This window comes from Equus przewalskii, chromosome 11 (assembly GCF_037783145.1).
Source record: "Equus przewalskii isolate Varuska chromosome 11, EquPr2, whole genome shotgun sequence".
In the NCBI taxonomy this organism is placed as follows: domain Eukaryota; kingdom Metazoa; phylum Chordata; class Mammalia; order Perissodactyla; family Equidae; genus Equus; species Equus przewalskii.
In genome coordinates, this window is record NC_091841.1 from 31,993,586 (window position 1) to 32,019,155 (window position 25,570).

Genomic DNA, 25,570 nt, shown 5'->3' on the forward strand with positions numbered 1-25,570 from the left:
ACTCCATGGTGTGGCTACACCACAGCTGGCTTAGCTGTCATCTGATGATGGACACTTGGGTTGTTTCTGCCCTTTAGCCGTTGTGAACAATGACACTCGTGTACACACTTCTGTATAGACATCTATTTTCATTTCTCTTGGGAATATACTTAAGAGGACTTATTGGGTCATGTGGCAACTTTATGTTTAGCATTTTGAGGAACTCCCAGACTTTTCCAAAACGGCCGCCCCATTTTGCATTCCCACCAGCAATGAATGAGGGCTCCGATTCCTCCACGTCCTAGTCAACACTTGTTACAGCCTGTCCTTCCATGATAGCCATCCTAGTGGGTGGGAGGTGCTATCTCCTTGTGGTTTTGATTGGCACGTCCCTGACGGTTAGCGAGGCTGAGCACCTCTCCATGTGCTTTTTGACCATCTGTTTGTCTTCTTTGAAAATCTTTATCCAGATCTTTCGTCCACTGTTTAAGTTGGGTTGTTTGCTTTCCGGTTGTTGTGAAGAACTCCCTACATGTTACGGACACTAGTCTCTTATCAGAGACACGATTTGCAAAGATTTCCTCCCATTTCATGGGTTGTCTTTCCACTTTCTTTTCTTTTTTCCAGATTTTTTTTTTTTAAAGATTGGCACCTGAGCTAACATCTGTTGCCAATCTTTTTCTTCTCTTTCTCCTTCTTCTCTCCAAAGCCCCCCAGTACATAGTTATATATTCTAGCAGTAGGTCCTTCTAGTTCTGCTGTGTGGGACGCCACCTCAGCATGGCTTGATGAGCGGTGCTAGGTCCACACCCAGGATCCGAACTAGTGAAACCCTCGGCCACCAAAGCAGAGCACGGGAACTTAACCACTTGGCCGCAGGGCTGGCCCCTCCACTTTCTTGATGATATCCTTTGACACACAGAAGTTTAAAATTTTGACTAACTCCAACTTACCTACTTTTTTCTTACTTTGCGCTTTTGGTGTCATATATAAGAAACCACGGTCTAACACAAAGTCACAAAGATTTACACTCATGTCTTTCTCTAAGAGTTTTACAGTTTTAGCTCTTACATTGAGGTCTATCACCCATTTTGAGTTAACGCTGAGTTAATTTTTGTGTACAGCGTGAGGTAGGGGCCCGGCGTCATCCTTTTCCACGTGGATACCCAGTGGTCCCAGTACAATGTGTTAAAAAGACCGTTCTTTCCCACATTGAATGGTCTTGGCATGAAACCAATCAACCATGAATGCGAGGGTTTATTTCTGGAGTCTCAGTTCCATTGCAATGGTCTGTCTGCCTGTCCTCATGTCAGGACCACGCTGTATCGATCGCTGTAGCTTCGCAGTAAGTTTGAATTAGGAAGCGTGAGTCCAACAATTTTGTTCTTCTTTTTCCAAGTTGTTTTGGCTCTTCGAGATGCCTTTGCATTTCCATGTGGATTTGAGGACGAGCTTGTAAAAAGCCAGCTGGGATTCTGATAGGTATGGCATTGAAGCTGTGGGTCCATTTGGGGCATACTGACGTGGGCACAATATGAAGTCTTCTGCTCCGTGAACATCGGATATCCTTCCATTTATTAGATCTTCTTTAATTACTTGTGACGGTGTTTGGTAGTTTTCAGTGTACAAGTCTTAGATTTCTTTTGCTAAATTTATTTCTAGGGATTTTGTTCTGTTTGCTGCTATTACAAATGGGATTATGTTCTTAATTCCATTTTTGGATCGTTCATTGCTAGTGTATAGAAATAAGACTGAGTTTTGTATGTTGATCTTGGATCCTGCCAATTGCCGTACATGGTTATTAGTTGGAATAGTTTTTCTGCAGATTGATTTCTCAGGATTTTCTATACACAGCATCATGTCACCTGCAAATAGAGATGGTTTACGCCCTCCTGTCCAATCTAGGCGCCTTTCATTTCTTCTTCTTGCCGAATTGCCTTGGCCAGAACCTCCAGGACAATGTGGCATGCAAGCGGGTAGAGTGGACGTCCTCGTCTTGCTCCTGGTCTGAGGGAACTCCCATCCTTCACAATGGGGAGGGGTTAGCTAGGGGCTTTGTAACGCCCCTTATCAAATGGGGAAGTTCCACTCTGTTCCAAACGCTTCCCTCGTGACAGAGTGTTGGGTTTTGTCAACTGCTTTTCCTGCATCTATTGAGATGGTCACATGACTTCTGTCCTTTATTCTATTAATATAGTGTATGACATTGGTTGTTTTTCGGATGTTAAACTCTCCCTTTTTTTTTTTTTTTTTTTTAATATAAAGCTGTCCCTCTCCGGCTCTGTGAGTCTCTGCCAAACGCAGTGAGGGTGGTTGGGTCCCTTGCTATAGCAGCCTCTGCATAAACAGCCTCTGTCGGTTTCATCTGGGTGGTCCTCTCTTATTTCCACAGGAAATCAAGGCAGGGGGGTGGGGTTCAGTGATTCCCCCTGGACAGGACGACAGTGTGTGTGCCCCCCAAGAGAGTGGTGAGTCACCAGTCCTGGGGCTGTGCCTGGTGGACAAGCCTCTCAGTCAAACAAGCTTAAAGGAGGCAGTGACCTCCTGCCTCAGGGCCAGGCCCTGCTCCAAGTGCTTGCAAAAATCCTTGCATTCCACCAACCCAAGAACGCAGGGAGCTGCTCTGCCACAGATGGGGAAACTGAGGAACCAGTCCGAAGCCACACAGAGGGGCAGACTCCAAGCCAAAGCCAGCTGGCCAGGAAAGGCCTGCTCTTCTCGCCCTGCTGCCTGCTACTTGCCCATCAAACCATCAGCCCCAACTGCCCTCAGGGCAAAGTGCAGGGAGGGGTCTCCCATCCCAGGCACAGCCCTGCCCCTCCTTCCCTCATTCTCCCTGCAGCCCATCTGGGTGCTCCTCCACGAGTGCTGGGGCAGCATCCAGCTCACAACAAGAGCCTTTCTCAGGACGCACCCCCGGGATGGCCCACCTGCCCCCCGATCACACTGGTACACGTCATCTCATCACTGCCAGTGACGTTTAGTGTTGTGTGTCAGCATGACTGGCCACAGGGTGCCCAGATAAACGTTATATCTGGGGGCGTCTGGGAAGGTGTTTCCAGATGAGATGAGCTTTGGAATCACTGGATGCAGGAGAGCAGACGGCCCTCCCGCGTGCGGTGGGCCTCGTCGTCCACCGAGGGTCTGGAGGAACAAAGGTGGAGGAAGCAGGAATTCACTCCTTTTCCCGCCTCACCCCGTGTGCTGGGACATCTCAGCTCATCTTCTCCAGCCCTCAGACTGGGAACACACCATCCACTCGCCTGGGCATCCAGCTTGTAGACGGCAGACCTTGGCAGTCCTCAGGCTCCATAACTACAGGAGCCAATGCCTCATAATAAAGCTCCTTCATCTCCTCCTGGTTCTGTTTCTCTGGAGAGCCCTGACCAATACGCTGCTGGTGGGTCCCCTGAGGTCCTCACAAGGTCAAGTTGATGGGCCACTGGACAGGGCACTTCAGAAGTGGTCCCCGGGGAGAGCCCCCAGGTGCCAGGCACCTGGAGGTGGTCCTTACACCCTCGCAGCCATTTCCTAGCGAGCCCCCAGGTGCCGCTGAGAGCTGCTTCCACCGTGGAGCCAAGGCAGCCTGTTGCCGTCTGTGTTCCCACTCAATCTGGAGCAGGCCTGAGGCTCCCTGGGGAAACCCTCTGGTCACTCCCACTGCAGTCAGAAGCGAACAAAGCCCCACTCTGGCTTTCACCTGCCCCCTCACCTCCACCTGCCCCCGACCTCAGCGTCCCGCCTCTTCACCATCCCTCTGCTCGCATCCCACTGCCTTCCTTTCTGTTCCTCCAACCTGCCCCTCTGTGCCTGGACTGCTCCTCCCCAGGCGCTGCAGGGCTGCCTCCCCCCTCCTAAGGGCCTGGATCCGTTGTCAACGCCTCCAAGCCCCCAGGCTGCAACAGCGCCCCCATCTGTGACTCTCTTTCAAGTATCCTGGGAGTTCCCTCCCTTCCCAGTATGGACATAAACATTGTGGGGTAACATCCGTCACCCTCCCCAGGGCCTAAGTTATTCAAGGGAAGGGCTCCTGGCTGCCCGGCTCCCGGCTGCCCGGCTCCCCACAGCCAGCGTCTGGAAGGGCACCTGGCACACAGCTAAATATCTGATGCCAGCCCGAGGCAGGGGACAGAACAAGCCAGCCGGGCAGGACTTGCTTTGGAGATGGGGGACCGAGGATGCAGCGTGCTTGGTTCTGCCCTTGCCCCTGGTCCCTGAGGGTGAGCTCAATATCTCCCTTTGCCCCCTTCCCAGAGGGCTCAGGGAAGACCCTTTTCTGAGGATACAGCTCACAACTTTGGCAGGAATGTCCTCATCACTGTGGATGGCGGGGAGCTGACAGGACACGAGGGCACCCAGGACATCCTGACCAGGTTCCTCACGCCGGAGGTCTGTTCTGCCTCCTTTGCAACCAAAATGCATCCTGGCAGACCCCCAAGTGAAGACTTACGTTATTTTGATTATAGTGTCACTTTCACGTGCACAAACATAACACTGGGTATCAACGTGTGCTTGTGGCTCTTACACAAGCATGAAGCCAAAACAAACTTTAAAATTAATCACCAAGCAAACTACGAAACTATTAGAGCAGAGATGAATGCGATCAGGCTTCTGTCTAAAGTGGCAGCCACTGGCCACCACGGCTACTCACATTTAAACTACAACGAACGATGACGACAAAAGACTCCCTTCCTCGCTCGCGGCAGTGGCTGTGTTTCAAGCGGTCAGTGGTCATTTGTGCTAGAGTTCCTGCAGACACAGAAGGTTTCCAGCTCTTCACCTGCACGACACCTGGCCAAAGACTTGCTCCGTCACCTGTGGAGAGGACACCCCTCACTTGATATGTCACCCTTCCACTTCCTCATCGCCCAGGCAGTGAGGGCATTGGGGCCCAGCCCCCACACCTTCGGGAAGACAGCAGGACTGTGGGGCTGGCCTCCCTGTGCTACTGGCACCACCACGGTGTGCAAGAAATACACAATATTTGGAGGTTCTCATACAAGTGACTTGGGCCGTCTAGACACAACACGGGTCTAGGGGACACCCTCTCAGTGCCCCTTCCAAACACAGACTCCTCTAACGGCGGTCAGCAACTCCACCTGTCCACGGGACAAGGGCTTGGCTGTCTAGAATTTCGCTGTAGGATTTTCAGGCCAGACCCCCTGACTCTCGGGCCTCACCCAGGTTCCCGTCCCAGGGAGGGGTGTGAACAAAGCGCCGGCTGGCTACTTTGGCATCACCATCGCGAGAGCATCATCTCCTCCAGGGAGCCTTCTCGGATATCCAAGGAGCCTGAGGGAGGGGAGAAGGAGAGAGGAAGGGGCTCTTCCCTGGGCAGCCCCCGCAGGCTGCGCCCCGCACAGAGCGTCCGGATCCCGCGGTCCTGGCTGCACCAGGGTCCGCAAAGTGTGCGCGCGGCAAGGGGAGGGGTTGCGCGCAGCCTCCCCGGGGGCCGGACTGGGTACCGGGCCGCGGCCGCTCGGCGCTCGGGAGGCGGGAGGCGGGGCGGAGCGGGACGGGGCGGGGCCTGGGGGGGGGGGGCGCGGCGCCCGATAAGTGGCGGAGCCGAGCGCGCGCCCGACCAGAGAGCGAGCGCGCAGCGGCGGCAACGACCTCGGCGCGCCCCGGCCAGGCCTCCCGCGCCCCGCGCCCCCCCCGGCGTCTGCGTGCCTCCAGCGCTCCCGCGCCCCCGCGCCCCCGCCCTCGGCCCCGGCCGCCGCCTCGGCACCCAGCCGCTGCTCACCCGGCCCGGGCCCCGCCGCCCGCCTCCCAGGACCAGCCCGCGCCCCCCAGGTCGCCGCCGCCCGCGCCGCCATGGGGGTGGAGGGCTGCACCAAGTGCATCAAGTACCTGCTCTTCGTTTTCAATTTCGTCTTCTGGGTGAGCCCCGGCCAGGGGGAGCGGGGGGCGGGGGGGGCGAGGCGCCCCGAGCCCCGCAGGCCGCGCGCCCCGCTAGGCCCCGCGCAGGGGGCGCAGCGGGGCCGCCAAGTTGCTGGGCCACCTGTGCACGGCGGGCGCGGGGTGGGGAGTCCTGGGCCGGCAGGCCCCGCCGTTGGGGGTCGTCTGGGGCTGCCGCGCCCCTCGACGGTGGGGCGGGTGGCTGCGAGCCGGGTTTCGGGGCCTCTGTGTCCGGGCCCAGAGCCCCGCGGCCGGACTGGCGCCTTTGGGCGCCACGGGTCTGTTCCCGATTGGTGATGGGGGGTGCGGTGGGTGCGGGCCCGGGGCCGCGCACCCATACCCGGGCCACCGCTCAGCCCCTCTGGCGCTGTTCCTGGGACCACCCTGTTTTGCGAGGACGGAGCGGGGGCTCGAGGGCCGGGCTCATGGCGCCCCGCCCCCATGAGCTCATCTGGGCCACCGCCCCTGATGAGCGGCCGTGGTGGGAGGGGGCGCACACTCTGTCCGAGTCTGGGGGAACGTTCACCGTACTCCTGGCCTAGGCTCCCAGTCTGCTAACGCCACGCTGGGGATCGTCCTGGGGGTCCGGGCCCGGGAACCTGGTGGCCTGCGTGCTGGGGTGCCTGCACCATCGTGGCCCCAGTTTGTGGGGTCCGGTCCTCCTGCCCTCTTCACCCAGACCGAGATTCTAGCCCGGCCTCGCCCTGGAGGGGTGCTGTGGAGGCTTTGAGGGCAGTGGGGTCGGAGCTTGCCTTCTGAGTTGGCACGGGGCAGGGGGCCGTGAAGACCTGAGCGTCTCTGAGTTCGGGGGGGCCTGGGTTCCCGGTGGATACCCAGGTCTGTGCTCGGGCATCCACTTTGAAAAGAGGCAGCCACAGGATGGTCATCTCTGGGTGTAGGGAGGTCTCCTGGGATCTCCAGCTGCTGGCCTGAGAGTTGCATTTTCCTGACCTTATTCTTGACTGCTGTCCAGTGGCCGATGATGCTTTTGCTTTTGTTTCCATTTCCTGTCGGTGTTGGAATTGGGAAGGGGGTGGAGATCACTTTTTGGCCTGATGGGCCCCTGAGGGAGTGTCAGGAGCCTGCCCGAGGGCCGTCCCCTACCTCCCCTCCGTGCTCGCCTGGGCAGGGACCGGGACCCCCTCCGGGGCACCCTCCCTGCTGCTCTGCCACCCCAGGCTGCTCACCCCTTCTCACTGAGGACCAGGGTGACGTCTGCTGGATGGTGTATTTCTCAAGTTGACTCAGGGAGGATAAACTTTTAAAATGGCCCCTGGAGCTAAGGTGTGGGACTGGGGACATCTGCTTGCCATCTGGACGCCCGAGGATCTTGGGGTGGATCTCAGGGCAGTGAGGTATTTGGGGTGGGGAGGAGAGAGACTGGACTGAATTCTAGCTGGGGGTGGAATGGGGGTATCACATCCTCCCTGGGGGGCACCTTTGCTGAAGGAGTGGTGTCTGTGTAGCTTTAGTGTCTGCCTGCTGTGGCCCAGGCAGGTGGGGATTATGGGGCCACCCAGACACCTCTGCTGGCTCCTGAGCCCATCGTCCCCTACAAGCACAGCCTGGATGGCGGGGGAGGACCAGCAGGAGGTGGAGGGGAGACAGAGGAGGGAACCTCTCCCAGAGTGGATTCTGGGGCTGGGTGTTAGTGCTGGGTAATTCCCTCCCACCTGCCCAGCCTGGGAGGTCTCCAGGGCAGGCCCCCTGGAGCTTAGCCTGGGTGAGTCTGGTAGTTTCCCAGGCAGCTGGGGTGGAGGCCTGACATCTGTGGCTGCTGTCCCTTGAGGCTTGAGGAAATGCTTCCGAGGCCTCTCTCTCCCCTCCTGGGGCCTGCCCAGCTGAGTATTGAGAGCGCCTGCCTGCTATAGTCACCGTAGCCCCACACACCCATGCAGGGCCACCTCCTGCAGTGGGGAGATGCAGAACTGAGCGAGGCTGGGCTGAGGGGAACCACTCTGCCTGCCCCCTGGCATCTCTTGGCTGAGAGTATGGTTGGGGGTGGGGGAGATGGACCCAGATGGAGTCCCCACCCCACTACTCTGGTCCTGGGCCTCAGCCCCTCCCATCTAAAGTGGGAGTCCTGAGTGCTCTCTCCTGGGATTGTTGGTGGAGTATCTGATGTACGGAGGGGCCACCCTCAGGAAATGGATGTTGGGGATGGTGGCTGGCTGGGAAGATGGCCAAAGGGAGCCCAGCCCATTGGCTTAGGCAGTGCCTTGGGGAAGGGGCCTCAGGCACAGGACCCAGTGGGTGAGGGAGGGCTCCTGGTGCCCAGCATGACTCCTCACTGTGCACCCCAGCCCCAGTGCAGTAAGGGATGCTGAGGGCAGGAGCCAGGAGGAGAGGTGGACAGTGGGTCTCTGGATTAGGGCACGTTTTAAAGTTCTCTTTTAGAGAGTAAAGGGGCTTCCCACGGGGAGGAGGCGTCAGAGGCAGGCTGGCATGCTTCTCCAGGGAGGAGCCGGTCACCCTGTGCACCCACACACATACTTGCTCCCTGCCCTTGCACCGAGACCCCAGGGCCCCGGGCGGTGTGCACTCAGCCTTCTTTGGGGGTTCCTTGGCCAGGCAGGCACCAGGCTGTGAGGTAGGGATAGGACAGGAGGACGAGCAGCCACCCGGCCTGAGCAGGGGAGACAGTGCGGACACCCTGCCAGGCGGTGTGGAGATCCTACTCCTGGGGTGGGACCAGGAGCTTCCTGGCACAGGCAGCCGGTACTCGAGACCCCCGTTCCTGGAGCACATCCGGAAGAACAGAGGCTCTTGTCCCTGCTTACCCCAGCCGGTGACCTGGGCAGTCGGCCGACCTGTGTGAGTCCTCCCTGCCTTCCTCATCTGTGGAATGGGTATGACAATAGCCCTCTCCTTGGGTGCTGGCCAGGGAGCCCTGGAGGTGCCACTGCCCCAGTGTCCCCCGCCTGGGACTGGGACGGGCTGCTCCTCCAACCTAATGCAGTCGGTGGCTGCCTTCCAGAGGCAGGGCGGCCAGAACTGCCTGGGAACGGGGCTGATTAGAAGGCTTGCTAACTGGCATTTAATTCTCGCTTCCAGACAGCACATGACTGTCTGTCACTTAGTGATGCTGTCGCCTTCCTTCCGAGGGAGGGGGTGTGACCCAGGCGGGCTCTCGGTAGGGGTGGGGATTTCCTGTGCCCGGTTTCAGTGGGTGGGCCAGGGACTCGCCCCAGTGCGCCCCGTGTGCTGTGGTGCTTTGGGGAAACGGCCGTTGGGCTGTCCCGGGGCTGAGAAGAAGAAATCTGTGGTCTGTCCCTGGGATGGGCTGGCCCCAGTGAGGGTGTCGGGGCAGTGAGGGGCACGGAGCTGGAGTGAGGGGCAGGGAGCCTGGGCCCCTGGCGGGCTCTGCTTCGGTGCTGACGCGGTGTTCTCCCTGTGGGGTTCCCACCCCCACCCCAGCTCAGTTGTCTCCAGAATTTGAGTTCACTCTCAGTCCCCATCTCATACTGCTTCAAAGCCCGGACAGTGACATGGACCAAACAAAACTAAAGAAAAAAACACAGGGCCAGGCCCGGTGGAACAGCGGTTAAGTTCGCCTGTTCTGCTTTTCAGGGTCCCACGGTTCGCCAGTTCTGATCCCGGGTGCAGACATGGCCCCACTTGGCAAAAGCCATGCTGTGGTAGGCGTCCCACATATAAAGTAGAAGAAGATGGGCATGGGTGTTAGCTCAGGGCCAATCTTCCTCAGCAAAAGGAGCAGGATTGGCAGTAGTTAGCTCAGGGCTAATCTTCCTCAAAAAAAAAAAGGAAAAACCATCCCACTCCCTCCCAAATACACTCCCCCCATGCCTTCATTTCAGCACCGAAATCCCGTGGCGGGGAAGAACCAGGGCATAAAATCAATACGGCTTAGAGCCCAGGCACCCGGTCAGGGAGGACTGACAGTCACCTTTGCACTGACCCGGCATTCTGGAGAGGGCCCTGGGGTGGGGGTGGGGGTGGGGATCGAGGAGAAGCCCAGGGCCTGGCCCCCCAGGTCCCAGGCTGGCCACCCAGCAAGGGCAGGGTGACTTTCGACCCCAGAGGCGGCACCTGCCTGGTGGCCAGGACTCCTTGTCCTGGGCGGAGAACCAGGCTCGCCAAGAACTAGCCCTCAGTACCCTTCTGAATCGTTTTCCACCTGTCCAGCAAAATGTGTTTTGACCCAGGGGCTGGCCCCGTGGCCGAGTGGTTAAGTTCGTGTGCTCCGCTGCAGGCGGCCCAGAGTTTCGTTGGTTCGAGTCCTGGGCGCAGACATGGCGCTGCTCATCAAACCACGCTGAGGCAGCAACCCACATGCCACAACTAGAAGGACCCACAACGAAGAATATACAACTGTGTACCGGGGGGCTTTGGGGAGAAAAAGAGAAAAAATAAAATCTTAAAAAAAAAAATGTTTTGACCCAGCCCCTCCTCCCGATGGCCGAGCAGGTGCTGGTTCATTCCAGGTGGGCCCCCAGATGCCGAGGAGTCCCCACAGGTGGGCAGGGGGCATGCCCAAGAAGCTCACCAGTCGTCAACTGGCAGCTGGATCTTCTTTCCTAAGCCAGCAGCCAGCACTGTGGCCACGGGGGCACCTGGGACGGGCCAGCCGCCCTCTGTGGGTGTGACGGCTGGTGAGGCCACAGGGTTAGCAGGCTGGGGAGGCACATTAGGCCTGGGGCTTGGTGGGGTCGGGCCCTGTACGTGCCTCAAGTTGGTGGGGAGGGTGCTCCGGGCTGGGGAGCTGAGAGCCCATGCATGGGTGGTCCAAATGCCCTGGAGGCCTGGGGACAGGGAGCCCCTTGCCCTCTTCTCTGAAGCTCTGGCTCTTCTTCTGACTTTGGAAAGTTAGTGCTCTCCCCACCCCTAGTTGTTGGCGTAACACGCTCGCTGTTGAGAGGGTGAAGGACAGGAAACCAGGAAACCGTGCAGAGCTGGTGGGCAGGTGACCCACCCTGGCATCCTGCGCTGTCATGCAGGAATCTTCTGTACCCACTGTCCCACGCCCAGGTTGGCCTGAGTCGTAACTGTCCCTTGGCGTACATCTAACGGCGCCTGGTGACCTGTCTTCCTGGTGCTGGCACCTGTGGGCGGGCGCTCAGGGTGGCTCCACGCTGCAGCTGACAGCCAGCTCCCGGCGGTGGGTGTGGGGACTCAGGCTGAAGCCCCACAGGGCTGTGGGAGTAAGGACCCCAGGCTGCCCACCTTCCCAGGTCTCAGTCCTGGGGGCTGGGAGGCCTGAGCCCCCGGGCTCAATGCCATAGGTCTCAGGGGTTCGGGGGCTTCCCGGCGGCAGTGGTTTTGGGAACCGCGGACTGTAGTCTGGCCCCGCCCGCTCAGGGCTCACTGGGTGCTCAGCCCCCACACAGCTGCAGCAGAGGCTCGGCCCGCCCACCCTCTGGACGGACAGTCTTTCCCTCTGTCCCCAGAGGGTAACAGCTCAGTGCACACGAAGCAGGACTCTCCTGTGCCAGGCAGGCCTCGGGCTGAAGCCGGGCTTTTATCAGACCCACTGAGGAGATAAGGGGAGACTGAGGTTCCCAAGTGACCACATGAGGAAGTCATGGAGGCGGGCTGGAAACCGGAGTGTGTCCTTCAACCACTGTGGTTCGTGGCCCGGCACGGCTCCAGGCCCGTGGGCTCCCCCAGAGTGGTTGGCTGTGCCCAGGTAGCAGGTTCCGGCTCTTGGCCAGGCCATCAGGTGGCTTCTCAGTGTTGTTGCTGCCCAGGGACACCCTGACCTGCCCTGGGACCCCTCCACCCACTCTGGTCCCCTGACTGACCCCACCCACCTCCCATCTCCCTCCCCAGTGGGTGCCCGGCCCACCCAGATCCTCCTTGTTTAATGCACACGGCCCTCACATGCCTCTGTCTGGCAGGTCACTGGGACGTCAGTGTCCACATGCCCCTCCCTGCAGGGGCCAAGGGGGCAGAGGGCTTCCCACAGGAGGGGCCCTTCCAGCCACTGGGGTGGGTTTAGGGTGGGAGAGCAGGCCATTTCCTAGCTTCCCTGCCCTGGGTGGGGAGGGGGTAGCGGGCTTAGGGTCTCCCTGGAAGTGACTTGGTCCTTAGGGCCCCAGGCCCACTCCGCTGCACTCCGAGAGATGGCAGGGTATCCTCGGTGGCCTGCACTCACCTCTTGGCGGGAAGTGGCTCCTGCATCCCTCAGCCAGTGGGGCCCAGGAGGGCCAGTGTCCTCACCTCCCCCCACCTATTTTTAGCTGCCAGGCCAGGCAGCTTCCTGAGGTCGAGGGGCCGACAGTGGTTTCCACTTCCTGGCTGAGGTTAGGGTCTGCTCTTCCCTCCACACTTCCTTCCTGCTTCGAGCCTGGCGGCTCTGCTCCCGGAGGCCATGACAAGGTCCTAGGGGCAGCTTCCCACCCCCCGGGAAGGCCACAGACAGGCCCTGTGTCACTCAGGGAGGAGTCTGGCAATGTCCCCTCATGGTGAGTGGGGAGCGAGGGTCAGCCTGTAGGGACCCAGGCCCCCCAGCCACTGTCAGAGCCTTCCTCTCCCTCACTGACCCTCCACATCTCATCCTGAAAGAGTCCTTGCTTGCCGCCTCCCTCTGACAAATCGCCGCATCTCCAAGGGCATTTCTGCCTTACTTCCTGCCTCAGCTCTCACTGCCTCCTTGGGAGTGTCTCCAGGCCCCTGGGAGACGCCCCCCCCCCCCCGGTTGCCAAGCTGTTCGGGCACTCTCCCAGCAAGCATGTGCACCCCTCACGGTGGTAGGTTAGGGAGCAGAGCTGGCACAGACTGAGGCCCCTTGGTGTGCCCCCGCCTGGTGGTCCTCCCCTGTCACGGTGGAGCTGCCCTTGCTGAGAGCATCCGGCTCTGAACATCGGCGCTGAGGGTCCGGGCTCCAGACCAGCTGCTACTTACCAGAGTATGTTGATGCTCCAGTCGTCCTAGCCGCCCATGGAATGCGTGGGCAGCACCTGGGTGACCAATTGGGCCAGCCGGGTGGGGGTGGGGGAGGGCTGGGGAAATGATCGCTGTCCCTTCCTGGGGCAGGGGCATGCCTGCTGGCATGGGAGAGAGTCCTGGCAGAGATTGGCGCAGCCGGTGCTGGCATGGGACGGGGGGCTGCCCCGGGCCTGCCTGGGCAGCGCCCGCGCCACTCGCTCCCTTTTCAGTGGCTTCTTGGAAACGGCAGACAGGCTGGGCAGGAACCCAGTGCCCTTGGCAGCCCCGCTCTTCTTTTAGCTGATGTGTTATTTATTAATTCCCAGAAAGGAGGAAGAAAGAAACCGAAACAGAATCTTTCCTAGGGTTATGGACACCGTGTGCTGTGCTCTAGCGCGGAACCTCCAGGAACCCCCACAAGTTGGCTGGCTCTTCCTGAGAGCTGGCTCCCCACCCCCAGCCCGAGCAGGAGCATCTGGGGATGCAGGAGCAGGTGGCAGTGGTGCTTCCAACAGGACAGCGGGCAGGAGAGAGGTGTCTGTGACCCTGTGTGGAGGGATCTGTTGGGAGAGAGATGCATGCAGACTGCCACCGATAAACCGGCCTTGAAACTCCTGCCAGTTAATACTGATCGCCCTGTCGTCGATGGCTTTCTGTATTCAGCTGCGTTATGCTAAGCACTCGACATTATTAGTTGACGTACTTTTATTTCTTCCTTTTACAAAGGATATTGGAGGCACACAGACCCCGAGATGGGGGGCCGGCCCCGTGGCGCAGCGGTTCAGCGCGCCTGTTCTGTTTCGACAGCCCAGGGTTCGCTGATTCTGATGCCGGGTGCGGACATGGCGCTGCTTGGCAAGCCATGCTGTGGCAGGCATCCCACATGTAAAGTAGAGGAAGATGGGCACGGATGTTAGCTCAGGGCCAGTCTTCCTCAGCAAAAAGAGGAGGATTGGCAGATGTTAGTTCAGGGCTAATCTTCCTCAAAAAAAAAAAAAAAAGACCCCGAGATGGGCCTGAAGTGACCCAGCAGCCAGGGGCCTGGGGGCCGCCCTTGATCGCCATGCTCCGGGCCTCGCCCAGTGCCATTATGACACACTTCCCCTTCATGCTGGCCTCAGCTTCATCATGGACATTGTGTTCCCCAGCTGCCCAGTCCCTTCTTGGACTGACCCTAAACCCTCAGCTCTGTGGACGAGACCGCCATGTCCCAGGGGCTTGCTGCTGGCCGCCAGAAGCCTGGCGAGCCCAGGATCCTGCTTCTCACCTCGGCGCACAGTTGGCACCAGCACGGCAGCCTGGATCCTTTGGGACCCGGAAGAGACATTTACCCCAAAGGCCTTGCTGCCTAGAAGTTCAGTCATCAGGGATCTGGGGGGATGGGGAGTTTTTAAACAGCTTTATTTGACAGAGTAGACTGCGCACATTTAAAATGTACAGCTTGTGGGTCCGGCCCAGTGGTGCAGTAGTCAAGTTTGCACCTTCCGCTTCTAGGCGGCCCGGGGTTCGTCGGTTCGAATCCCTGGTGCAGACATGGCACCGCTTGCCAAAAGCCATGCTGTGGCAGGCATCCCACGTACAAAATAGAGGAAGATGGGCATGGATGTTAGCTCAGGGCCAGTCTTCCTCAGCAAAAAAGAGGAGGATTGGCAGTAGTTAGCTCAGGGCTGATCTTCCTCAAAAAAAAAAAAGTTCATAAAATGTACCACTTGTTAAGTTCTGACAGAAGCAGACACCTGAGAAGCTCACGGCTGTCAGGATGGTGGACACAGCCGTCATCCCCCAAAGTGTCCTCCGGGCCTTGTGAGGCTCCTTTTGCCCCTCCCCCAGCCCAGAGCAGCCACTGTCTGTTTTCTGTCTATGTAATTTGCATTTCTTACACCTTTATGTAAATAGAATCAGAAGGGGGTTCTTTCTTCTTTTTTTGGTCTGGCTTCTTTCACTCACGTGGTCCTTTTGAGGGCCATCCAGGGTGTTGTATGAGTAGTTCTCTCCTTTTTACGGCTGCGTAGGATTCCACCGTGTGGCTGGACCACAGGCGGTCCGTGGGCACCATCCTGCCCCAGTTGGAGGCCATCTGGGTCGTGTCCAGTGCGGGGTCCTCACGGGGAAAGCTGCCGGGCCAAGCAGGGGACGCATCTTTGTGTGGACGAGCCCCTTCACGTCCCCCGGGAGAGATCTAGGGGAGGAGTGGCCGGGGCCGGGGCGTGTGGATCGAACTTTCTGGGGAGCGGGGAGCGGCTACACTGTTTTCCTGAGGGGCTGTGGCCTCCCACTCCTCGGGCCTCCCGCTCCTCCGCGGCCACCTCAGCATGTGGTCCGGCCACTTGTCCTCATTTCAGCCGCTCGGGTGGTTGTGCAGTGGCGTCTCTTGTGGTTTTAGGTGCATTTCCCCTGACTGATGACGCTGCTCGTCATCTTACTTACTCGTCATCTGTGTCTTTTCTTTGGTGAAGCGTCCAAATTTTTTGCCCATTTTTTAAAAAGTGGATTGTTTTCTTATTGTTGAGTTTTGAAAGTTCTTTGTAAATTTTGGATACAAGTCCGTTATTAGCCGTTTGCAAGTCCCAGTCCGTGCCTCGTCTTCTGAAGGCTTGTGCTGTCTCAGGGGCTCCAGCCCTGCGCCCCACTGGTCGGCTGTGGGGCGGGCTGCCTTCCCTTTAAACCACCCCTCCTCTGCTCTTCCCCACAGCTGGGGTGACCCCGGTGCTGCCTTTACCCTCCCCCACCTCGTAGGTGACCTCAGTTTGCTCACCTGGAAATTGGGGATGGTCGTCGCCTTCATCCAGCTCCACCCCAGCGCGTCTGCGCAGGGCGGGGAGTGACTGAAGTAGTGCCAGCAGGGAGCACGTTGGCGCCAGGCTCTCTCCTGCCACCACCCCCCCGCCCCGGGAGGGTGGGCTGAGGGCCACAGGGGAGTCCGAGGCATTGCCCCACCCCGCCCACCCTGGAGTCTCAACAGAATCCCTTCTCTTCCCAAAACAGTGAGACGTGGTGACTCTGTCTGCAAGCCCACCATTAGGGTTTGGGGGGGTAGGAAAAGCATGGCCCGCATTTCTGTTAGGACCATGTGCCCAAGATGGGCTTGTCCTCCCAGTCCTGAGGTGAGGGGACTGCAGAGGGAAGATAGGGATGGTCTCAGCCCAGCTGAGGCGGCGCAGGCCCCAGCAGCATTCGAGCCATGCGCTGCTCCATGCTCGGCTCCCCTCTAGTGACGGGGATACTGAGCCTGAGTCAGGGCTTGCGGCCAGTCTCTGCGACTACAGAGGCGGCCCGGGACGGAGCTCCCGCAGCCCCTCCCCACGGCGTCCTGGAACGTCTCACAAAGCCGTTTCTGGACCACAGTTTCAAAACAGAATAAGGGATGTTTTGAAGCCAGTTACCAGGGGAACCCTCAGCCTCGCCTCCCCTGGAGCCGCAGATGGCAGCTAGCTAGAGAGGAGCTGAGGACTCTGGGGCACCCGCCCTGCCCTCACGGTCTCCACCTCCCCCTGCACATGTCCCACAGGCCCTCCGGCATTCTCGCAGGTGTGACAGGCACCAAAGAGCAGTGACAGGATGCTGGGACCTCAGGCAGCAGGTGCACAGGAGGCCCAGATGGTCCCACCACGTGCTTGCTCGAGCGCGGGGAAGAGCTTCAGAGCCTGGGTCCTGCTGCGGTGGGAGAGTGGGGTCCCTCCCACCCCCATCAGACTATGAAATCAAGTGGAAACTTTGGGAGAAGAGGGGCTGAGAAACTACAGCTCCAGGCTGGTGGGGGTCAGAGAGGTGCTCACCTCCTGCTCTGGGGGAGGTGTTGACAGCATCCCCTTGGTAGTGGGAGCCCAGCTGCTGCCCTGCTGTCAGCCAAGCCCAGTGTAGAAGGCCGGGGAAGGGGGTGCAGCCCTAGGCTCCTCCTGTCCTCTCACCGTCCCCATAGTGCCACCTGCCTGGGGAGTCCCCCGGGCTGGTGGGGCTTTCCTTGGGGTGTCCCATGGTGCTGGGGTCTCAATTCTCACACACACTATTGAGCATGTTTCCTCTGAGCATCGTCTCGGGGCCCCGCTCCTTGGCCAGGGTCTCAGGGGCAGGCACGAGGCAAGGCCAGGTGGTTTTCTCGGGGTCCGATTTTCAGTTTCTCTTCCCCATTGAACATGTAGCTGTGTGTCTGTCGGGGGGGTCAGCAACTGGAGGTGCCGGGTGCTGCTATGGGAAGGCCTCAGCTGCCAGCATGTGATGGTGGAGAGGCAGAGGATGCCAGGAGCTGGCTGGCGGCTGCGCTTGTGGCTCTGGGAGTGGATTCTGCCTTGGTGGAGCGTTTAGGGCCAGGGGAGCCTGGGGAGGAGGCAGGGCATAAAGGACAGCCCAAGGAGGAGGCTGGGGCGTGGAGGGCAGATGGGGAGGAGTCTGGGGTGTGGAGGGCAGCCTGGGTGCTTGCGAGGGTTGATCTGATGCTCAGGCATAGGCCTGACCAGGCCTAGTCTGGGCTCATGCTCGAGGGCAGACGTCACGCCCCCCTGGCCCCAATCCCCACCACCAAGCCATATGCTGGCAGGAGGACGAGTCTCCGTCAGCTGGGAAGCCCCCCTCCCTCATGCCAGGCCCTAGCTTTTCCTCTCCTGGCCTACCCAGAGAGCACAACGAGCTTCCTTCCTCAAGCAGCTTCCCTACTCAGGGCTGACGGCAGGGGTTTATCCCACAAACCGCCTGGCCCCTCTCCCCTGTGGCTTCCTGGATGCCACCAGCCCCAGCTGCCTCCCCTTCACAGTCACTCCCACTCTCTCTGTCCTGGCAGCAAGGACGTGGAGTGCCCTCCACACACTGTTGGGGCAGCACCCACCCTTGGAGGAGGGCCCAGCGTTCCTGGGGCGCTCGGGTCTAGTGTGGCATCTGGCCAGATTTAGCAAAGAAAAATACAGGACGTCAGTTAGACTTGAGTGTCAGATAAACAAGATGTGGTTTTTTGGCATAAGCATGTCCTGTGCAGCGTTTGGGACACGCTTAAAGAAGTATTCGTTGTTCACCTGAAATGCAAATTTAACCGAGTGTCTCGCATCTTATCTGGCAACATCTCATGGGGTCTCACTACAGTAGTGCTGGTTGGAGGGTCTGGAGCTGGCCAGGTGGTTGCTGATGCCCAGGCATTTCTGGAGTACCTGGGCAGACATCTGGAGCCAGCAGGCGGCCCAGAGCCCAGCGGCGCCTATGAGCACCGCCCGAGAGGGGAGACCCCCCCCGGAGAGGGACCTCGGAGCCGTGGAGGGGAGGGGCCGGTACCCGCCTCTCTCCGGCTGTTCAGTGTGGATGATTCGCACCCACCCCTGCACTGCTCTGGGCCACAAGTAACGCTGTGTCCGTTCTTTCCCCAGCTCGCCGGAGGTGTGATCCTGGGCGTGGCCCTGTGGCTCCGCCATGACCCACAGACCACCAACCTCCTCTATCTGGAGCTTGGAGATAAGCCTGCACCCAACACCTTCTATGTAGGTGAGTGCACGTGGGGTGGGCCAAGGACCCCAGCCGGCTGTGGGCTGGGGGTCAGCAGGGACGGCCCAGCAAGGTGTCTGACCATGAGCTCAGTGAGGCTGCAGACGGGCGATCAGGGAAGGCTTCTGGGAGGAGGCAGGGCCTGAGCCAGCCCCACGGGGCTTGCTGCATGCTGGGGTGGGGAGGAGGCCAGCCAGGAAGGTCTTTTTGGGCGACAGGGTGAGAAGGAGCCAGAGAATGGGTGAAGTGAGGTCAGCCTGGGGGCCTGGAGGGCCTGGGTGAGGCGTGGGGCCTAGGTCCCTCTTCGGAGGTGGTCCGGTGCCTGGCCGGGTTGGGGTGCCTGGGGCAGGAGTCAGGTTCCTGGGGAAGCTGGAACTTGGAGGGGCATGTGGCTTGTTGGGACCCCAGCAGATGGCCTCTGGGGGCTGAGCCAGGGCAGGAGGGCGGCAGCTGGGTGGGGGCAGGGCCGCTGTGTCATGTGGTGGGTATTTTGGGGCAGGCTCCCTGGGAAGGGGTGGGGTTGGATGCCTGGGCAGCAGGACTTGCAGCTGAGGCAGCTGAGCCTGGAGCCACAGAGGATGGAGACTCAGGCCCAGAGTGGCAGGGAGGACACGGATGGATGACACGGGCCAGCAGCGGTGACTCAGGCCACCCCTGCAGCCATACCTTGCTGCCTTATTAGGCTGCATGTTTGCCTCCCAGGCACCAGCTGTGGCCCCCCGGGGGCGTCTGTCCGGCTCGGGGGACCGGGCGGGGGAACTGAGGAGGACCTCTCCTTCCAGTTGGTCCCCAGCCAAGGGGTGGCAGGCGGGCAGGCCCTTGTGGAGCTCTGGCCGTGTTTGTTGAGATGTTTCTCTCCTTTAAAGGGACGGCTCCTGGGCGGCCCCTCTTGCCCCACAGGTTGAGCAGCAGGGCGGGAAGCTTGTGCGCCTTCAGGGTTCAGGGCTTACAGCTGGGGCCAGCAGCCACTCCCACTCGGGACCCCACACACTTGGGATACATGCTTAGCTGCTGAAGTGGGGATGGCTCTGCATCCTCCCCATCCCGCCCAGGGCCATGAGGGGGGTGCCCGTCCCTTCCCGGCCCATGGGTCCCCTCTGGGCCATGGGGTGGAGAGGTCTGGGTTCCAGGGAGCCTCGATGGGGCAGCCCCTCTCCTCCCCAGAGACGGCAGCCTGTGGCTCTGGCAGTGGTTTCAAGGGGCCAGCTGTCCCTGGGGAGCCCCTCTGGCCACTGAGTCCCTGCCGATCCAGGACTGGCCTTCTGGAGCCTCTTGCTGGCCCTGATGCGAGCTGGGCCTGCCAGGGAGGCAGGCAAGGAGATGGCGGCCTTGACAAAGGCCCTTTGTCTGGTGCCGGGAAGTGGGGGTGGGTTAAATGACTCGCTCAGCACCCTGGGCAACGCTGCAGGGCCCGGGTGCGTCCCTGACCTCACTTGTCAGAGCCAGGCACAGGGGTGTGGATGGGAGCCCCACACTGGGGGGAGGTCTGGGCTGGGCCTGGGAGGGGCTGTGGCTCAGGCATCTGCTCCTGGGTCTCCCAGCCCCTTGCAGGACCCTCCATAGCCCAGATGGCCAAGACGCCCCTCCCAGCACTCTGTGCCATCGCGCTGAACCTCATGGGGATGCAGGCCCGGGGGTCCCACCTCACCTCACAGATGGGGGTATCAGGGCCTGAGGAGAGGGAGACAGACCTAGTTTGAGGGAGCCTCCTGAGGGCGGCCGTGGCAGGAGGCTTCCCCTTGGCAGGTCCGCTCAGTGCTGCCCGGAGGCTGCGTCTGGCCAGGAGGAGGCCCTGGGCCTTTTCTGAGCCCGGCCTGGCCCCCAGGCTCCTTCTCCCAGGGCTAGCCGGGCACCTGAGCCTTGGAAGCCATTGTCCTGGCTCTGGAGGGGGCTTGGGCAGCCCACAGTATCTGCGGGGAGAACTAGGGACGTGGGACGTCCCCGGAGAGACGCGGTCAGTGTTTCCCACAGGACACAGGGCCCTGTCTGGGTGGGCGTGGACACTGAGAAGGGCAGCCTGGCCAGGCCAGAGGCCTCTCGGTCCCCAGTGCCCCCAGCCTCTGGTGGCCTTTCCCGCCTCCCCAGGAACCTGTTTTCAGCCCAGTGGGTGTTGGGCAGGTCAGGAGGGCAAACTGCCCCCTGTGTGCTGTCCTTGAGCCATCCCTGCTACCTGCTACCACATGCCCTATCCTGTCCATGGGCACAGCCACCTCACCACCCCAGCCGCCAGGGCACCTCGTCCAGCAGGTTCCAGCCCGCGGCTGGGGGCCTCAGAGGCAGATTCCAGCCTACCCCTCCGGCCTGAGGGGCTGCCCGGAGCTGCCTAAGAGGAGGAGCAACTGAAGTGGGCACTGCATGTGGCTGGCAGGGGATCCCTGCCAGCAGATCCCTGGCTGCCCTACCCCCTCCCACCCCCAGGCCAACAGCTCTGCACCAAGACGAGGATGATCCTTCTTGGCCCCCACAAGACCAGGAGGCTTATGGGAACCAGAGTGAATGCAGGTGGTGGGTGGGTCACCCTGGGAGAGACATTCCGAGTAAAGCTCTGATCTCCAGGTTCTCTGAGCACTTACCATGTGCCATTGCGTGCTGCCCCCGCATCACCAGTCTCCCTCCCACATTGTAGAAGAGGAACCGAGGCATGGAGAGGTGCTCGTGCAGCCTGGCCGGGCTGTGGCACCCTCCCCAGGGCATTGGGCACCTGACCTCTTCTTGGTAGGGCAGCCTCAGGGTGGGCGTCAGTAACCGTTGGACCCTCCAGAGTCCTGGGCAGTGGTATGTGTGCACAAGGCCGGGGAGGATGTCTCAGTCTCTCTGGGATGTCGAGCACTGAGGATGTCCATCTTTCTTCCCACAGGCATCTACATCCTCATTGCTGTGGGGGCCGTGATGATGTTCGTCGGATTCCTGGGCTGCTATGGGGCCATCCAGGAGTCCCAGTGCCTGCTGGGGACGGTAAGGTCCTGGGCTGGGTGGGGAACTGCGTCCAGCTCAGTGAGCAGGGGGCGCTTCGGACTGATGCCGACAGGCAGCACCAGGAGCTCCAGGGAGGCAACGTGTGGTCAGCCTACACAGGCCTCCCATGTGGAGCTCGGCGCTTCCCCTCGCCAGCCTGGCCCTGGAGGAGGGGTCCCGGGCAGCCTGAGGACCTTCCCCAGAGGGCCAGCTCCCTGTTTCCCTGTTTGGGTCTTAAGTTGCACTGCGGTTGATTGCCCTTATGTCTAGTTCCTAAGTCTAAGTTCCAAAGTTGCTTTTTTCTTTTCTTTCTTTAAAGAAAAAGCCACAGATATAATAGGAGTGTGTCCCAGTCCCACGGCCAATCTCAGGTGTCCCGGGGCACGTCACCCCCTGATGGGAAGCTGAGGCCTGGCTCTGGCGTCCAGGGTCTAGCCGGTCCAGGAGGCGTGGGCTGTAGGAGCCTGTGCCAGTGTCTCCATTGGGGGAAACGGAAGCCCACCACAATGAGCCCCTTCCCGTGGGGAGAGGAGAGGGAGAAATGAAGCAAGGAAAGCGGCACTAGGGCTCAAGCTTCCTCGGGGCATGTGCCACTCTGCACTTTCCAACCCACTGAGCCCCGAACCTCATCCTTCTGCATCAGCTGCCCTGTCCTGTGGATCCTGGTCCTGCGGGGACAATGAGAACATTGGCCTCCCACTGCTGGGGCCAAGTCAGGCTCCATGCAGCTCATCCCTGGTCGGGACATGGGTGGGTGGGTACTGCCAAGCACACCTGTTACTCGGGCATCTGTCATCTGTGGAAGGCGAGCCCTGAGCTGCCACACTGGTCAGGGCCTCGGGAAGCCCTGGCCGTGTGTGGCCTGCTCTGATCCCCCCTCTCTGCCCCGACCCAGTTCTTCACCTGCCTGGTGATCCTGTTTGCCTGCGAAGTGGCTGCTGGTATCTGGGGCTTTGTCAACAAGGACCAGGTGAGCCTGAGTCCACAGGGGAGAGCCAGTCCCAGCCTGGAGGGGTGGGAGGAGCACCCGCTGCTTAGGCTGTCAGGGACAGGTCGGATTGCAGGGTACTCTTTGGGGCCGGCCTGGGAAGAAGACCACAGAGGGCTTTCTGGAGGAGGCGGCATGGAGGCAGGGCCGCCAGACTCCCAGCCTTGGGGTTGCGGCCGAGCTGTCCTGAAAGTGATAGCTTGCAGGAGAGCCAGGTGAACGCGTGTCCCTGGGGATGGTCCCTGCTGTGGTGTGACCCCCACCCCCCACCCCCCACCCCCCCCCCAGATCGCCAAGGACGTGAAGCAGTTCTACGACCAGGCATTGCAGCAGGCCGTGGTGGACGACGACGCCAACAACGCCAAGGCCGTGGTGAAGACCTTCCATGAGACGGTGCGGGGGAACTGGGGGGAGGCCGGGGAAGGGGTCCTGGGGGACCAGGGGAGAGGCCAGGGGTTTTTGAGGCCCCAGTGAGGCCTCAGCCCAGACCTCAGGAGTAGGAGGGGCTCTTGGGAGGCCGTGGGGCCCCGTGTGCAAGCCCCGGGGGGCTTCTCTGGGACCTGTGGGTCCCTGGTGGGAACGAGATAGGCCAGGCTGGCTGGAGTGCAGGGGTCTCTGAGCAGCACAGCTCAGTGAGAGGAAGTGGGAGAGGGGGGCGCCTGGGCTCAGTTCTCCCCCCCGGAGGGGACCATCCCAGACCCCTAGCCCCACGTCAGGCCAGGGTAGCTGCTGGCACCTCTGCGGCCTGCAGGATGGCTATCCTTGCCCATCTCCTCTCGCTCGGGTCATCTCCCCACGTGCGCCTGGGGCTGACTGCGGGCACCCTGGGTCTCTGCAGCTCAACTGCTGTGGCTCCAGCACGCTGACCGCACTGACCACCTCCGTCTTAAAGATCAACCTGTGTCCCTCGGGCAGCAGCGTCCTCACCAACTTATTCAAGGTGCGTGGCGGTGGGCGGGGCCTCCCTGGGGCCCAGCGGGGCTGGGGCCTGCCCACTCCCCCACCTCACTGCCACCCTCCTCTCTCCGTGGGTCCTGGGTGGTGGGTAGGCCACGGCCACACAGTGGCACTGTGGCCAGAGTCAGAGCTGCTCTGCCTGGGGGGCTGGGCCATGGCTGAATTTGCACTGACAGCCCACAGGGGAGGCGAGGGTGCCCTGGGTTCCCAGTTGGTCGGCTCTCCTCCTCTGGCAGCTGTACCTATACCCAAGCGGGCATGGAGGGCGCCCTGACCGCTGGGTCAATGCCCGTCTGTGCCTGGTGACCGCTGAGCAGAACAGGGTACACACAGCCCATCCCTTGGTTCCACGTTTGTTTTAAAACGGAGAGACTGGGTGTCGTTCACGCCTCTTCTGAGGGAGCCAGGGCCACGCCCTTCCGTGCTCTTTTTGCAATGACTTGTCTGCTGCCTTGTGGGGGACCTGCGGACTGACACCCCTGACCGCCTGTGGCCATCCCCTACAGGAAGACTGCCACCAGAGGATCGACGAGCTCTTCTCGGGGAAGCTGTATCTCATCGGCATCGCCGCCATCGTGGTGGCGGTGATCATGGTAAGTGGGTGGGCGGGGTGTCTGCTCAGGGCCCGCCACAGGTCTGTGGGTGCTGAGCGGCCGGCCTGCCCCTCCCTGCAGATCTTTGAGATGATCCTGAGCATGGTGCTCTGCTGTGGCATCCGGAACAGCTCCGTGTACTGAGGCTCTGGCCGCCTGGGCCGCAGGGAGGGCCGGTGGGACCCCTGCGGCACCCCCAGAGCAACCCGGACACTTCTGTGGAGGGCCTCTCACCACCTGTGTATATAACTTTTCTGGTATTATTACTTTGCTGCATTTATTAGTCTTTTTACTTTTGAGGTTTTGTTTTTGTCTTGAAGTTCCCTGTTAGCTTCTGGGGCTGACGTCACCTGTAGGTGGCATGTGAGTGGGCCCTGGGGACTGCAGGCCAGGGGCCCCCTCTGCTTCTGGGGCCGCCTAGGAGGTCTTGCCTGCTCAGCCAGGCTCTCCAGGGGACCTCAGAGGCCTTCTGGCCGAGCTGCGTCCTCCCACCCACCCATCCCCATGGGCTGCACGGCTCACGCCGGTTTTAATCCTTGTTTCTCTCCTGTCTCTAGAGCCGGGTCTATGAGCGGCCTTATGCCTTTAATGCACCTCTCCTTTCTAACGCGTCACTTTCAACTGTAATTACGTCTTGAAAGTCATTCAATAAAGAAGGAAAAACCAGGCATGCTAACAAACTGTCTGGCCCCTTCTTGTGCCTGCAGCGTCCAAGACCCAGGGGGCGGCTGGAGGGGAAGAGGAGCCTGGCAAGGGTGGGGCTGAGTTCTGCCAGGGTGTGCTGCCAACCTTGTTGGTGGGTGGTGACAGACCTCCAGGGAATGCTCTACATGGCGAGTGCCCCTTTGTTGGGCCTTGTGCCACCTGCAGCAGCTTCCACCCCACCTGTCTCCTGTTCCTACTCTGTGCACCACTGCCCAGAGTTGGGTGGAAGGGACTGGGTGACCAGAGAATGTGGTGCAGGAGGTGCTTGAGGTGGGGGCCCTGTGAGACTCTCCTGAGGGACAGCTCTGTGGAGGCTGGACGCCCTGCCCTGTCCCTCCCCATCTAGGTGCCTATAAATGTTCAGTCTGGATGGCTCGGGGCCTAAGCCCCATCTTGCAGGGCTTTGGGGAGCCCGCCTGGCCCACCACAGTGGACAGAGGCCTAGCCGCCTCTTGGATCCAGCTGCTGCCCTGTCTGGAATGCTGGGCGACATCACCGTGAGCTACTGGCAGGCACGGACGTGCATGTATGTTAAACTGACCCCTCAAGGCCACAAAAGCATGGCTGGGGTTTATCTGTGAGGGCTCCTGGCAGCTTCCTTGGGGGCTGATTCTGGAAAGGAACCCTAGCCCTGCGTTGGGGGATCCAGGGGTCTCAGCAAGCCTGCCCCTCCTGCCACACCCCTCCGCCGAGCATGCTGGGGTGGGTCGGCCGGGAATACAGGATGGTCCCAGGAGTCCCCCTTTTACCCGGGGTCCGGAATAGGGCCTGGGTGTCACCTGCAAGCTGCGACGCGACACTACGGAACTAGTGCTTGGGGGAGACTGGCGAGGCCGTTGGGCGGGGGGGCTGTCTTAGGAATGGGGAGTCCCGAGGCTGCACAGGGACGGGCCCCGTTTCTTCTCCGGGTGCCTGGACTGCCGGGGACACAGCCCTGGGAGAGGCCGAGGTCTGGCCGTCCAGCAGGCAGGGGCCGAGGCGCCTGTACTCTGGAACACGGAACGGCTGGGTGCCGGCCGCCGGGGCCGGGGAACACGCGCCTGTCCAGGGAGCCGGGGCCTGTCCTCGCTCCCGGACGGAAGGGACCAGCTGAGCCACAGGCAGGCGGGCCACTCCCGTTTCTCGCCGACTCGGAAGCTGGCGC

The 25,570-nt window shown here is 60.7% G+C and overlaps 1 protein-coding gene and 2 long non-coding RNA genes across 5 annotated transcripts; 2 read left to right on the forward strand and 1 right to left on the reverse strand.

Annotated features, from left to right (window-relative positions):
• Nucleotides 1-2,185: 2,185 nt before the first annotated feature.
• On the reverse strand, nt 2,186-5,442 carry LOC103541829 (uncharacterized). Of its 2 annotated transcripts, none has more exons than XR_011523989.1 (3): nt 5,160-5,442; nt 4,631-4,794; nt 2,186-3,123 (listed from the first exon to the last, which is right to left on the reverse strand). It is a non-coding gene; the product is annotated as an uncharacterized lncRNA (long non-coding RNA). The 2 variants fall into 2 exon arrangements; XR_542558.2 differs by having other exon boundaries at nt 2,186-3,613; nt 5,160-5,290.
• A 121-nt stretch (nt 5,443-5,563) lies between these two features.
• Nucleotides 5,564-24,401, forward strand: CD81 (CD81 molecule). Its single transcript, XM_070564435.1, has 8 exons — nt 5,564-5,859; nt 18,114-18,228; nt 21,086-21,183; nt 22,079-22,153; nt 22,460-22,564; nt 23,010-23,111; nt 23,635-23,721; nt 23,803-24,401. Exons 1-8 carry the CDS (start codon nt 5,794-5,796, stop codon nt 23,863-23,865), a joined length of 711 nt encoding a protein of 236 aa, XP_070420536.1. The 5' UTR covers nt 5,564-5,793; the 3' UTR covers nt 23,866-24,401.
• Nucleotides 7,445-10,268, forward strand: LOC139074400 (uncharacterized). 2 transcript variants are annotated; one of them, XR_011523990.1, is made up of 3 exons: nt 7,445-8,691; nt 9,448-9,515; nt 10,044-10,268. It is a non-coding gene; the product is annotated as an uncharacterized lncRNA (long non-coding RNA). The 2 variants fall into 2 exon arrangements; XR_011523991.1 differs by having other exon boundaries at nt 10,091-10,268.
• Nucleotides 24,402-25,570: the final 1,169 nt, after the last annotated feature.

Excerpts from the sequence above, each read along its gene's own strand:
- CD81 (XM_070564435.1), top strand. The coding sequence starts at position 5,794 with ATGGGGGTGGAGGGCTGCACCAAGTGCATCAAGTACCTGCTCTTCGTT. Across the intron at positions 5,860-18,113 it reads TTTTCAATTTCGTCTTCTGG|CTCGCCGGAGGTGTGATCCT; the intron begins GTGAGCCCCGGC and ends TTCTTTCCCCAG. Across the intron at positions 23,112-23,634 it reads TCCTCACCAACTTATTCAAG|GAAGACTGCCACCAGAGGAT; the intron begins GTGCGTGGCGGT and ends CATCCCCTACAG.